The sequence below is a fragment of the Mustela erminea genome, chromosome 2, assembly GCF_009829155.1.
Source record: "Mustela erminea isolate mMusErm1 chromosome 2, mMusErm1.Pri, whole genome shotgun sequence".
In the NCBI taxonomy this organism is placed as follows: domain Eukaryota; kingdom Metazoa; phylum Chordata; class Mammalia; order Carnivora; family Mustelidae; genus Mustela; species Mustela erminea.
The window spans coordinates 47,740,739-47,754,832 of record NC_045615.1 but is presented as its reverse complement, the minus strand read 5'-3'; the positions used below and the strand labels follow the sequence as shown (position 1 = coordinate 47,754,832).

At 43.2% G+C, this 14,094-nt stretch overlaps 1 protein-coding gene across 4 annotated transcripts in view; it reads right to left on the bottom strand.

The window, feature by feature from the left end:
• The window catches only part of HERC3 (HECT and RLD domain containing E3 ubiquitin protein ligase 3), a 122,926-nt gene that overhangs the window by 106,183 nt on the left and 2,649 nt on the right, over positions 1-14,094 (bottom strand). For 3 of the 4 annotated variants that reach the window (XM_032332864.1, XM_032332865.1, XM_032332866.1), the window contains exons 2-3: positions 13,932-13,993; positions 3,974-4,241 (exon numbers count right to left, since the gene is read on the bottom strand). In XM_032332864.1, the coding sequence (XP_032188755.1) occupies positions 3,974-4,199 (226 nt within the window). In that variant the 5' untranslated portion in view covers positions 4,200-4,241; positions 13,932-13,993. Of the gene's footprint in view, positions 1-3,973; positions 4,242-13,931; positions 13,994-14,094 lie in introns of those variants that run through there. The other variant, XM_032332868.1, reaches the window with a different exon arrangement.

Genomic DNA, 14,094 nt, shown 5'->3' with positions numbered 1-14,094 from the left:
ACCAGCAGGACAGACTCAAGGTGCATTGTCGGAGGCAGGCCCCTGGCCAGGGCGGCCTCCGCCATTAAAAGATGGCGCCTGGCTAGTTGCCAGGTTAGGATTGCCTCGTGAGACTAAGTGGAACGCCCAAAGAGGAAGTAAACAGCATTGGTTGCTAGCAAAGTTGTTCGTTTAGGTGCACAGCCTGATTCGCTCCCTCCTGTACCCTGCTCGCTGATTGGTCATGTAAGCGTATATAAGTGTGTAGACTTGCGGAAATAGAGAGAGAAGAGAGAGAAGATGCATCCGAACCAGGGTTCTTGTCGTCCTTGCGGGGCGAGGGCGATAGTGCATGTTCTTTTTTTTTTTTAAGATTTAATTTATTTATCCAACACAGAGAGACACAGGGAGGGAGACGCAGGCTTCCCACCGAGCAGGGAGCCCGATGTGGGGGCTTGATGTGGGGCCTAATCCTAGGACCCTGGGATCATGACCTGAGCCCAAGGCAAATGCTTAAAAACTAAGCCACCCAGGTGCCCCTCAAGGAACATGTTCCGACAGAAGAGTCTCATCCCATCATCCCGGTGCATCCCCTACCCCATCTTCTTCCACCTTTCCTTCCCCCTCACTCTCTTTAATCCTTCACCCTACAAAGTCCTTTGGTCTCGGCAATGGTGTGGAATTGAAATCACAAACCTGCCCACTGTCCCCAGAAGTGTCCTGAGAAAGTGGTCTTCTATCAAGTTCCCTCCCCAAACAGCACGGACGTTCCTTGGCAGTAGCGTTTCTGCAGGCTGGGGCCAGCAGTGGCTGCCTGAAAAAGGGTCTGTCACTGACTTCCCCTCTCTGCCTAGTGGCTCTCCAGGTCACAGTTCTCAATAAACACATGGAGAAAACAAGCTCATTCTCTTTTTTCCAGTCATTAAAAATAAACCCAAACAGTCCCCAATTTAGAACACACCTACCAACAAAAAAAAGTTAAAAGAGAGGGAGGTGCCCACCCACATAATCTTTCCATTCAAAGAGGAACTATTCCACAGCTGCTATGGAGTTTATAATTAACAGACAAGCTTAACCAACAACAGAAGTTTCTGGAATCTACTGTAATTTACACTAGGACCTTGCTTATTACAAATTTAGATTACAAGCATGGGCTGGATTCTGTGGCTGAATCCAAAAGCCTTCTCCACGCACCTCTAGCTCAAGTCTCTTGCAATCACTCAGCCTTGCCTACAGGGAGCGGCTGCAGGCTCAGGCATTGGCCTGACCCAGTGTGCAGGCAAGAGCAGCGACTGCTCCTGCTCACTCACTCCCAGAGCCCACAGACCACCCACCGCCAGCTCCACGAAGCTGTCAGGAGGCTCCTCCGGAACAATGTCGCATCGCACTGAGATGCGTTCACCATGGTGCCTCCCCCGGGTCCTTGCCATCATTGGACTGCAAGCTTTTTGTTTCCTTTCTAACCAGCCACCCCAGGTCAGATCCTCTCACCCCAGGTTCTAAGACAAAGGTGGGGTGGGGGAGGCCGCCACAGAGGGCAGAGTCACAGAGCAGACAGACAGGAAGGGGAAGCAGGGCAGCCCTCACAGGCACTGGTAGCTTTGCTGAGTTGTCTTTATGATTTGAATCTACTGCGTCAAGAGCTACATTACAACAGGGAGTGAGTCTCCTTTTACAGGAAAGGGAACTGAGCTCAGAAACTCAGTCAGAGACCGGTAACACCTACACCAGCTTTGCCTGACTCCAGAGTCCACCCTAACTGCGTCATCTCTACAGTCCTGGAAAGATCACCTCCTGGTCCCCAAAATCCTCCCTCCGAGGCTGGCCATGGTGAGGACAAACCCTTCGAGGATCATTGGTATGAAATGGGCCTTAAAAGCCTCTAAGTCCTGGCTGAACGTTCGCATTCCCACAGGAAGAAGTGAGCTCTGGGACTGTGACTTGCCATTAATCCCTCTCTAGGCATTAATGGTTAGATTCCGGCTCTCACTTGGGGCAAGAATAGGAACTTCGTGTGAGTTTTAACAGAGGGAAGGGAAAGAAGGCTTTAGTTTTTACTCTTTTCCAAAAAGAAAACCATTTTTAGAAATCAAAAAACTTTCCCACATATTATACTTTTATGTTCATTGGTAAAACACATAATGGATAGGAATTATTAATTCAATTAGGAATTGGCAGCACCATTATCGAATTTTTATTTTAATGAGTAACAGAATCTACTAACATTGAAAAATGGTAGCATCAGGTACATTGTACATATAAAGGTGTACAAACATACGGCCCATGCTACAAACTCCTTCCTTGAAATCCTAAGAGCCCAGGGCCCATAAAGCCCTGACAGAACATTGAGATTTGCTCCAGGTGAGTAGGCCTGATGGGATGTCTTAGGGAGGGCTCCAATGAGGGAACCTTGAGGCAAAGAATGGGGAAAGAGCCCACAAATCATACTTCACATACTTCATAATTTTGCTTAAGATTAGCTCTCCGGGGGTGCCCAAGTGGCTCAGTCATTAAGTGTCTGCCTTCGGCTCAGGTTGTGATCCTGGGGTCCTGGGATGGAGCCCCGCATCAGGCTTCCTGCTCAGCAGAAAACCTGCTTCTCCCTCTCCCACTCCCCCAACTTGTGTTCCCTCTCTGGCTCGGTCTCTCTCTGTCAAATAAATAAATAAAATCTTTAAAAAAAAAAAAAAAAAAGCCCTACAGCCCTTTATCCAATGGTCAAATTATTAATTTATAAATTAATACTGACATTTGGGCAGGTGAACTATGGAACACAGCCACTTGCTATGGGAGGGAATAAATATGAGAAAGGAGAGAGACAATGTGTCATGGAAAAAACTGAGCTCATCCTGATGCCAAACTGACCCTCCTAGACAAACACAAAAGAGTAAAATTATCTAGAAAAAAATATCAAGGCTGTTCTTTAATGAAGCTTCTGTACGTTCACTTTGGATTTGAATAAAATTTGGATTGAATAAAAAAGATAACAAGTAACAACAAAATGACACACACCCACATTAGTGTAAAAAACACAACACGGCCACAACTGAACACACTTCCTTATCATTTCTCACCAAAGGGAGACCCATTTAAACATCATCACCACCCCTTCCAAAAATCCAAGACGAGAAAGTACCTCATAAATTCTTGCTACATCTATACTGAAGGTCAAACCCACACAGAAAAAGTGGGAAGAAAATAAACTGAAATCACTGGACAGACCCTATATGTACAGCCCCTTGCACCTTCCATCACGTCTTGCCACACTATTCAACATTCCCTCAACAAGGATGGCACCTTGACAGCTATGCCTTTAAAAAAAAAAAAAGTCACAGGGTACACTCAGGTGTGAGCAATAACTGGGTGTTCCTGCCAAAGGCATGCATACACACACACTTGCTGAAGTCCAACTGTGCCTCTTACTTGACCCCCGAAGGCAGAATGGGTCCTGCTCCCTGGCTCCTTCCAGCATAGTCTTCAACTTACCTCACACATCCTTCCACGGGGAATTCCTACAGCCACACCATAACTACCTCCCATTCACCTATCTCTTCATACCCAGCACAGTGTTCATCCCACAATGCTACCGGAAAGTGTGTTGCCAAAAACTGGTGAGTGAATACGCAATCAGAGAAAACGTTTCTGATGTTGACTGTGTGAGGGTTACAAATCCACAAAATGATCGTACTGTCGCAGCATTCGATTACTGGGGAAAATCCTTCTCTAACTCTGTATATGTGCTGCCGAAGCGAGCACTAATCCTTCTCTAACTCTGAACTAACTCATCAAACTCCCTCCCCTGGCCAATGATATTCCATACGTTATCTAATAAGACAAAAAAGGATATCACACAAAAAGACTTGATTTGAACACAAAAGTTCCACACGGTAAGGATCCCTGCACCAGGGAGGTGCAGGTAATCGACTGGGTAGGTGATCTTCAACCCACTCTCAGCCTTTCTCACCAATCATGGAGGCGGACTAGGCATGCTCACCTGGCTTATTTCCTTCCCTCTCGTGGCCCAGCTGCCCCTTGGTGTTCAAACCGCAGGTGTAAACTTCCCCATCCTCCAGCAGGAACACGGAGTGGTTTCCTCCACAGGCCACTTCCTTGACGCTTCTATCGGATATGAATCCACACACCTGTGGCTCGGCCACAATCCCCTGCAGGTTGGTACTGATCCCAGGTTGGCCCAGAGACCAATATCCCCAACATAACATTGTTCTGATCCTTCAGGGAGTCATGTAGCCTAGAAGAGAGTTCTGTAAAAAAAGGTTAAAGAAAAAAACGGGTCAGAGAAAATCACTTTTAAGTAATAAATATAATCACTTAAAAAAAAAAAAACACTCCTCTTAATATTCTTCAGATACCTTGCATCTCAAAATAATACATATTCATATCATGGAAAATATTTACAGTAATGATGCTATTGTTGTGTTTCAGTAGGAGTTTAAAAAAAATTTCTAAACAAATTTTGTTTGTATAAATGAATAGTGAACACAGACAGAATGTGCTTTTTAGATCGCTGATAAGAAACTCCGAGTACAGGAGAATCGCTAAAACAATATTTGCAAACCATTATGGCAATAACAGTCTGGAAATTATCCTACTAACTTCATCCTGTCATTTCACTGTGCCCCTTTTGAGTTTTCTGCTTATTTCATGTTTTGAAATTTTTTGAACTAATTAACTCCTTTAGGTTAGCTTGGATAGTAATAATTCACCACTTGAAACAAAAACAAAAAATGAAGAAAAAAATGTTATCTCCTCTGTCATTTCTTCTTATTCATCCTTGTGGCTCTGAGTCAAGCTTCACTTCCTACCTAAAACCCTCTAAGGGTCATTCCAGCCACACAACTACTGTCTTGCCTTGATTGGAGACTTTCTCTGTATCTTAACTCTTCAGCCAGATTTTAACTCCCTTAATTAGGGACCCCAGTATAAGAGACCTCTTTGCTTTTGCAGCTACTCAATCAACTCTTGGCTGATCGCTGCTGACTCCAGTCCGAAGTTTCCCCACCTTTTAGAAATTTATACTTCCCTTTCAATATAAACAAAACCCAAATCTCATTGCTCTCTACCAGTTCACAGCCATTCACTAGAATGGCTATAATCAAAAGGACAGATAATAACAAATGTTGGTGAGCATGTGGGGAAACGAGAGACTTCTAGGTTGCTGGGAGGAACGTAAAAAATGTGCTGGTCCTTTGGAGAATATTCTGGCACTTTGTCAAAAGCCTAAATATATAGCTACCATATGATCTGGCAATTTCACTCCTAGGTGTATAGCCAAGAGAACTGCAAACATATGTCCACACAAGAACTTGCCCAGAAGGGGGACCTGGGTGGCTCAGTCAGTAAAACGTCTGACTTTGGCTCAGGTCATGATCTCAGGTTCCTGAGGCTGAGTCCAGTGTCAGGCTCCCTGCTCAGCAGGGAGTCTGCTTGATCCTCTAGTGCATGCATGCTCTTTTTCGCTCTCTCTCAAATAAATCTTAAAAAAAAAAAAAAATAGTATACAAGTGTTCATAGCAGCATTACTCGTAATACCAAAAGGCAAGAATAAACCCAAATACCTATCAATTGAGGAATGGATCAACAAAATGGGGCACTTCCATACAGGAGAATATTATTTGGCTACCTATAGTAATGTTATCTGACTTATTCTTTGAACTCCTAAGGCTTTCAGGAAAGGTATGGAAAACTCAAAATAAAATATAAAACTGAATCTCAAGATGCTTTCTTAATCACAAAGTTCTGTTTCTTCCCAAGATTTTTATACCTTGTCTAGACTCTCGAACTAAAAGGACATTCAGCTTAACTGTTATTCTTTGAGTTAATTACAAAGGGACATAAGATGAAACACAAGCTGGGGTGGGGGGGTAGGATATACATGTTAAAAGACCAGCAAAATCACATAATCTTTTCATAATTTAATTTTCCCAACTAACTTCGCTCATCATTTTTAATGTTTCATGAGTTCACCTTATCCCGCCTACCAATGATTACATAAGCAGCATCATAGAGCTTACTACACAACAGTCGCTGTGCTAATAAGCATTTTATATTATTTCACCCTCACAACAACCGTGTGCCATAAGTACTATTTTTAGCTTCATTTTCAGGTAAAGCAAGCCTCAGAGAGACTGAGAAGCATGCTCAAGGTCACACAGCTAGAAGGCGCCAGAACCAGGCTTCGAATCTAGGCCTGATGCCAATTTCCACAGTCTTCTCCACTGGGCTGCACACTACCCAAGCAGATTTACCAGTCACCTACAGGGGCAAGGACACAAAAATTACTTGCAGAACAACTAACTGTCATCAGGATACAATACAGGATGCCCTGCAAAGTTGAAAATAAAGTTGCCCTCTAAGAGTGAAACTAGTCAGAATTAAAAGATAATGGCTGAGACTGGGCAGCTGTAGCATTAAGCCATCCCCTTAACCAGCCAAGTACAAAGAGTGCATCTAAAAATATGACATCAAGAAGCTATTATTGTATGTCTGCAAGAAGATCTACAAACAATGCTCGCAGCAGCTTTATTCATACTAAACAAAAATGGCAGAAACCCAAATGTTCATCAACAGGAAGCTGGATAAACAGATTATAGTATATTCATACAAGGAACACTACTCATCAAACAGGGGAAGGCACATGGCTGAAAACCACTAAACCTAAAATAAAGCTGCAACTCAATGTGATGCAATCTTTCTGAATAAGAAAGGTTTAAAAAATATTCCTCAAGGGTGTTATCAACTGCTTTTTCTTATCCAAGTCCCTCTTCACCTAGTAACAAAAATTCACTGCTCTCTTGCACAAGGATAAGATTGGCCAAGCCAATCAAAGAACACCACTCCAGGGGCAGGAGGCTGGCTCACTCAGTTAAGTGGCTGCTGCTGGCTCGGGTCATGATCCCGGGATCCTGGGATTGAGCTTCTCCCTGCTTCTCCCTCCCTCTCTGCTGCTCCCTCTACTTGTTTGTGTTCTCCATCAAATAAATAGATGAATAAAATGTTTTTAAAAAACCAGGGGTGCCTGGATAGCTCAGTGGGTTGGGCCTCTGCCTTTGGCCCGGGTCTCTCTCTCTGTTTCAAATAAATAAATAATTTTTTTTAAAAGATTTTATTTATTTATTTGACAGACAGAGATCACAAGTAGGCAGAGAAGCAGGCAGAGACTGAGAGGAAGGGAGAGCAGAGAGCCCGATGCGGGGCTTGATCCCAGGGCCCTAAGACCATGACCTGAGCCGAAGGCAGAGGCTTAACCCACTGAGCCACCCAGGCACCCCAATAAATGAAATCTTAAAAAAAAAACAAACCCTACAAGCCATACACATGACCCCCACCAAGTCAGAGAAGGCCACCCGTAAACCACAAGACATGACTGCAGCAAACCAACGCCCCCTGAGCCATTGTGATTGGTTCAGGGATAGGATCAGAGTCACTGAATTCTAAAGGAAGACTACCATTTGCCTCTGAAGGATGATGGAAGCTGCTGGAAGCTCTGTCCCTGCCACACGAGAATGCCTTTGAGACATTACGACTCTCCCAGCCAGAGTTTCAAACACAAGAGACAGAACGAGTCCCAGTACTGTTCTGTCCCAGTACTGATCCCCCCTTGCCTGGTGAGAGGACCACCCCCTTCCCTCTTCCTAGCTGCAGCTGTTCGTTATTCGTGGACTCCATGCACGCGAATCTACCTACTCATTCAATGTATTTGTAATCCACAAGCAATACCTGGAGCATCTCTGCAGCCATTCTCAGATCGGGGCACCGATCACCGTGTGTCACCCAGGCGCACGTTCCCAGCCGAAGTCGAACAAGAAGATGCTCTGCCTTCTCGTTTCAACTCTCATACTGTAAAGATGTGGTCTTTCTGCCATCTATTTTGTGCCACACTTCTCAGATTTTTATAGTTTTTTTTGGTGATTTTGCTATTTAGAATGCCCCCAAGCATAGCACTGGAGCTGCCCAGTGTTCCTAAGTCCAGGAAGGCTGTGCTATAGCTCAGAGAGAAAACACATGGGTTAGACAAGCTTCCCTCGAGCTTGAGGGACACTGCTAGTGCCGGTGAGTTCAATGATACTCCATCAAGCGTGGGATTTATCTAAGGAAAGGAAGAAGGAATTCACTGATCTCTACACACAGTGGTTGCGCAAAGTGCAACTGTAACCCATACAGTGCACATGGAAGCCACAGGGAAGATGGAAAAGTAGCTGAATCTGGGGATTCATGAGATGAGCAGCATGTGTGGTAGACAGCACTGCTGGCAGGCTGGGGGCCAAAGGAAACACCATCGCATTACCAAGGATCTGAAAAATGCTAAAAACTCTCTTGGCTAGTGTTTTTTCATAAAGAAATATTGTCTACAATTGATCATTTGTAAATATATATATAATTTGTAAATGTTTATAGATATATATATGTATATATATATATTGATCATTTATATACAAACTGATCATTTGTTAAAAAAAAAAAAGAAAAGAAAAATATATACATAAATAACCTAGGTGCCTAAAGAGAAATGCACATAAAACACACACAAAATGAGGTTATACATGGACCCATTAAGCAGAGGCTCTTAGCAGGAACCTCACTTACCCCATATCTCTAGAGAGGCCATAGCTCAGTACTCATGAATTCAGTGTTTGCAGCGGCTTTGTGGAAAGTAACTACCACAAACAATGAAAATCAACGGTAGATAGTGGAATCTCCCTTTTTTGTTTATTTAAGATTTGTTCAAATTGGGGCGCCTGGGTGGCTCAGTCATTGGGTGTCTGCCTTCCCCTAAGGTCATGGTCCCAGGGTCCTGGGATCGGGCCACATCGGGCTCCCCGCTCAGTGGGGAGCCTGCTTCTCCCTCTCCCACTCCTCCTGCTTGTATTCCCTCTCTAGCCATGTCTCTCTCTATCAAATAAATAAATAAATAAATAAGATTTGTTCAAATTAGATTTCCGTCATTTGAAATTTTAAAAAGTCCTGACCGATAATATTAATAATTACATTATTTTTAATAACAGTAGGTAAGACTTAATTTGAGCTGACTCTGAGTCTGGCACTTTTGCTCTGTGCTTCATAGATACTAACTTATTTCATCTTCTGTGAGGTAGGTGCTGCTATTATCATGTTTAACTTATAAATGAAAAGAAGGGGAACCAAAAACAAAACAAAAGGATAAAGGTAAAGAAAAAGAAAAAAAGAATGAAGGGTCTTGACTAATTCACACAACTAGGCAATGGCAGAATTAGTATTGAAGCCCAGAGTCTATGCTCATGACCATTATGTCATCTAATAAGGAACCTAGAAAATAAGGAAGTAGCCAAGGGGTCAGAACTTCCCAATGTCTCCAGCACCATGCAGAGAGGGAAAGGGTGAAATGCTAAGTAATCACTGCCCAAGAGTGGAGGTGGGTAGATAGGACTCCGTAACGTTAGTCATTAAATTCACCCAGCCACTTGCCTTACGTAGATTCCATGATTAACAAGCAACCTGAAATAACTTGGTTTCCAAGGCAGCTTCCACTATGGGGAAAGAACACCGTGACCAGCTGACCCAAGTGTCCCAGTCTTCCTGGCATTCTACTTCTCATTATCAATTTGGCATCCTGGATGTATTAGCTTCTTGTAAGTTTGTTTGGCACGAGTCGGTCCTTGAGAAGCAGTTGAGCTCTCGGTGCTCTGGCCTGCTGCAAGTCTGAGGAAGCCGTCTGACGTGTGGCCTCAGCCTGATTCAACTACCATTTATTTCAAAAAAGACAACTAGAACTGTTATTCAAGAAAACATCAAAAATCCTCCCCACCTGAGTTACAGTAATGGAATTTTCAAGTAGTCAAATAACAACTACTTACTAGGAGGAGTAACAAACGAGGAACCACAAATAAAATGTATTCCCATGAATGGATTAAAAATCCTAATTAGAAATATGATCTAGGTCATCATGAAGCTCTGCCAAACCTATAGAAGGAGGCACTAAAATCATCTAGCTTTCAGGAGAGAAGTTCAGGGCGGTGCAGAAACCAGCCGTTAATCTCGCTTTCACTTAAAAGTATACTCTGGAAGAACCCGCAGATCTAGTAGCAACCGGCATCCGTGAATTTAAAGTCTAGCTTCAGCAGTGTTCCTCATCACTTGCCATTTTGCACCTATTTTTCCTCACTCACTGTCTCTCCCTTGCTCCTGGAGGAGTGGAATCTTCTCCCTCCTTCCAGAACACACAGTTACGAGCAGTGCTGCAGAAGAAGCCGGGACTGCACTCTGGCTCGGCACCTACGCCAGCCACTGCAGTCCCAGCCCCTCCTTTTCCTGCCTGATCTCCCGGTCACAAAGCAAAAGGAAGGAAGACGTTCTGTTCCCTCTATGTCTCACCTGGTACTTTTCCCAGCCCTTCTCCTCATCTATTTTTGGTAAAAGATTCAGGATAATCTCAGCAGGGTTTAAGGGTCAAAAGGACTAAGGTTCAAGCCTGAATTAACTACATGCTAGCCGTGAAGCCTTGGAGAAGATACTTAGCCACTGTTTCCTGTCTCCTGTCTCTAAAATGGGGAGAAGAGCGCTTAGCATGATGCCCAACACACAGGACTAAGTGAGGACTAAATGTCAGCTGCTGTACCTGTACCTCCCTAGGCCTTGTACTCTTCCCCGAGGCCCTCAGCAAACAGGACAGCCCGCAAAAGAGGCTGGGGGTATGACTCCTTTCACCCTCCCCGCGGTTAGCATTAGCTGTGTTCCACCAAATCATGCTACAGCAAAGCAGCACAAACCACCATCTGTCATAACTTTGATGACGGGGATTCCAGGTTGCTAGGAGAAAGTTTTTTGCATGTCTACTCTTTCAAATTCTGGGTGGGGGGTGGAGTGGGAGTAGATAAAGCTCCTTTTATTAGTCCTAGTAAGGTAAGTGCTAAAAGATAAGCTGTAATTCCTAAACTTTGTCTTATTAATCAAACCAGGCACACAGCAGCCTAATGACTGATTCTTATTCCTTGTCTGAAAGTCACTGAAACCTAAATGACACTCGGGCAGAACTTTTAATCTCATTCATAATAGGGATAAGCGTCATTTCAAATAAGCTTAGAAGACATTACCTGCATGATGTATGGGGGAAAGGGGACTCTTTTTCAACAGCAGGAAAAGGCAATGCCCAAGGCTTTAGTGCTCTGCAGGCACTCCCCAAATCCAAGCTTGAGATAAATCTGGAGTCAAAATTCAAATGCAGAATTAATTCCAGTAACAACGGAGATTTATTATTCTGATGACACACTATATTGTTAAAAATTCTGCTATCAGACAGAAATGGCACAGAAAGCAGAGAGGAGTTTTCAGTCATGAGAATCTGCTCCTTGCTGCTTTCTCTCTCTCCTTCACTTCTGCTGGACTTTGGTTCTCTATTTTAGGCAGCACAGGAACCATTTCTAGCCCTCCCCAGATGATCTCATTACAGGTGGGACCTTCTTCACTAGCTGGTGCTGGGCTCTATAAAACTAGAAGAACGAGCTCTCTGCTGTCTGGGTAAACTGTGGGCTGCCTTCAAAAGACACTTGACCAGCCTGACAAGAATTGAAAAGTCTGACAGTGCCAAGTCAAAAATATGGAGCCACCAGGGCTCTTACACACAGCTGGTGGGAGTGTAAATTGACATACCACTTTGGAAAACAAGTTGGCATTATCCAGTGGAGGTGAAGATGTGAAGAGCCACAGCATGGCAGTTTCACTCCCACACATATGACCCGCACAGTCCAACTTACCAAGGACCTATGCGGCTCCTGCACCATGCTGAGAACTGGAGATACAAAGATGAGTGAAAACTGCAAACTGAACTTTCAGCTAAGATGGAAATGTTACATACCTGCACTGTCCAGTAAGGCAGCTACACTACACTAGCTACACATGTGGCTAATGCACTTTAGGGACTGAAATTACCTGAAATCACTTTTAATTTTAATCCAAGTCATATACAGCTAGTAGCAACCTTATTGTAAAATGAAGCAAGGACCCCATGGCCAGGTACCTTAAGATATATGCACAAGGATGTACAGGTCAGCACTGCTTGAAACAGGTAAAACAAAGACAACCAAATGTCCATCAATAAGGAAATGGATGCCCTGTGGCACAGCAATCAAAAATAAATGCACTCTACAACCACCACTGAAGCTTACCTTGAAAGCAATGTTGAGGGGGAAAAGAATGTTACACAAGTATAACAAGTATTTGTAGATAAAAATATTAGTGGTGGCAAAGCTTTGAAGAAAAGCAAAAAAAAAAAAAAAAAAAAAAAAAAAAAAAAAAAAAAACCTGAAATATACAAGGTAATGATTTTGGAGCCAAGAGAGTTGGAGGATACAGAGTATAAGGAGCACGATGGGAGTTTCGACAGCATGGCTGATGTTCTGCTTCTGTTCGTTTATTGTTGCCTCTTAGCATATATATTACATATATTGTCTTATATCTTAGGTCTTATGAAGTAATTGTCTACAATTACTTCACAGTAAATGAAACTGGAAAGTACTATGGAGGTACTGTTGCTGCTTCCTGCATCTCGTCCACCACTCTTCCTCCTGTGCAGAGGCTGGGAGCTTCTTCATGGCGGGGATAGGTTTCACTCATCTCTGTGTCTCCAGTTCTCAGCAAAGTGCAGGAGCCCAGCAGCTGCTTGCTAAGGGTCCTGGTGACCTGAACCCAGATCAGAGAAAACCAGCACTCCCACAACGTAAGTTTGTTAACAGTTTTGTTTACCAGGTTATACTAGAGAAACATTCCCCTATGCAGTAACAAAAAAATAATTATTTCCTGCATTCTAAAATGCACCCTCCTAACCATGTTTTAGCAGATCTGAAAGCAGAATGCCTTCTACGATCAAAGCTTTTATGATCATTACAGGGTAGTGGTTCTCAGTACCCCCAGCATGCTAGAACTCAGGAACATAAGCTCCGGAAAGGAAGGACTGAGCCTCTTTTGTTCATTTCCCAATCCTCAGAGAAGTGTCTGCCACACTGTTAGGGGCTCAATAAACAGTTGCCAAATAAAGAAAAATAGTTACTATTACTGCAAGCCTACTATGTATCTGAAACTTGCTAGGAACTTCACATAGATTATTTAGTTTGCCCTTTACAGTAACCTCAAGGCTTAGCAAGGTCAAGTGCCCAAAACACTACATGTATATAAGTAGTTGAAATAGAAACTTAGTAAGTGGCAAAGGCAGGATTCATATCCAGACTCCAAAGTCCATGCTCTTAAACACGACACGATACCATCTCACAAACAAAATGAGCCAAGTTCTACCCCTTCACCACTTTCGGAAAATACATGTTTAAAGAAAACTGCCTAAAGTTAGTGAGCTTATATTAGCTGAATCACCGGCCATCTTTATAGGAAAACAGAACCTATGTTAGCCAGAGATGGGGGAGAGGCAAGGAAAACAATCTCATAGACAGACAGATTTTCCACCCTATCCACCCTGACTTATAATAATATTAATCCAATTACTGATTCACACACAGAAACACAGGGCTCTGACACCAGTAAGTACTATTTCCAAATGCAGTAAATGTCTAAAGAGAACAGAGTTATATTATCAAAGAGATCATCTTATTACAAACACTTTCAAAGTCCACCTGATCCAACCTCTAGGCAAAAGACTTCATTCCTAACCTCATTTTAATGGCAGCTGAAACCTTCCGAGGCCAAATGACTTTGGTCCTCTGAGAAGTGAGTGGGCTGAAGCAGAGACCAGAAACTAGGTCTCCTACTTCCTGGGCTCACCTTGTTCTCTTCACTACATCACAGCAGAGGGACGTCATTAAGGATTTGTTAAGGTCCCTTTCTAGGAGCTATACTAACCTGAGTCCTTTACATAGTTTATCTTGTTTAATCCTCTTGTCAATTCTGTGAGTCAGATATTATCTCCATGTACAAGAGGAGGAAACTGGATTCAGAGAAATTAGGTAACTCACCACAGGTCACACCATTGGCATTCGGACTGGAAGCCAGAATGGTTTTCCCTCACCTCCAAGACCTGCAAGTTCAAAAAAGTCATAATTAACATTAGCACAGTGCTACAAAGTGCTTTCATGTCATTGAAAAGAAAATGAGAAGCAAACTACTGAAAATAAGAAC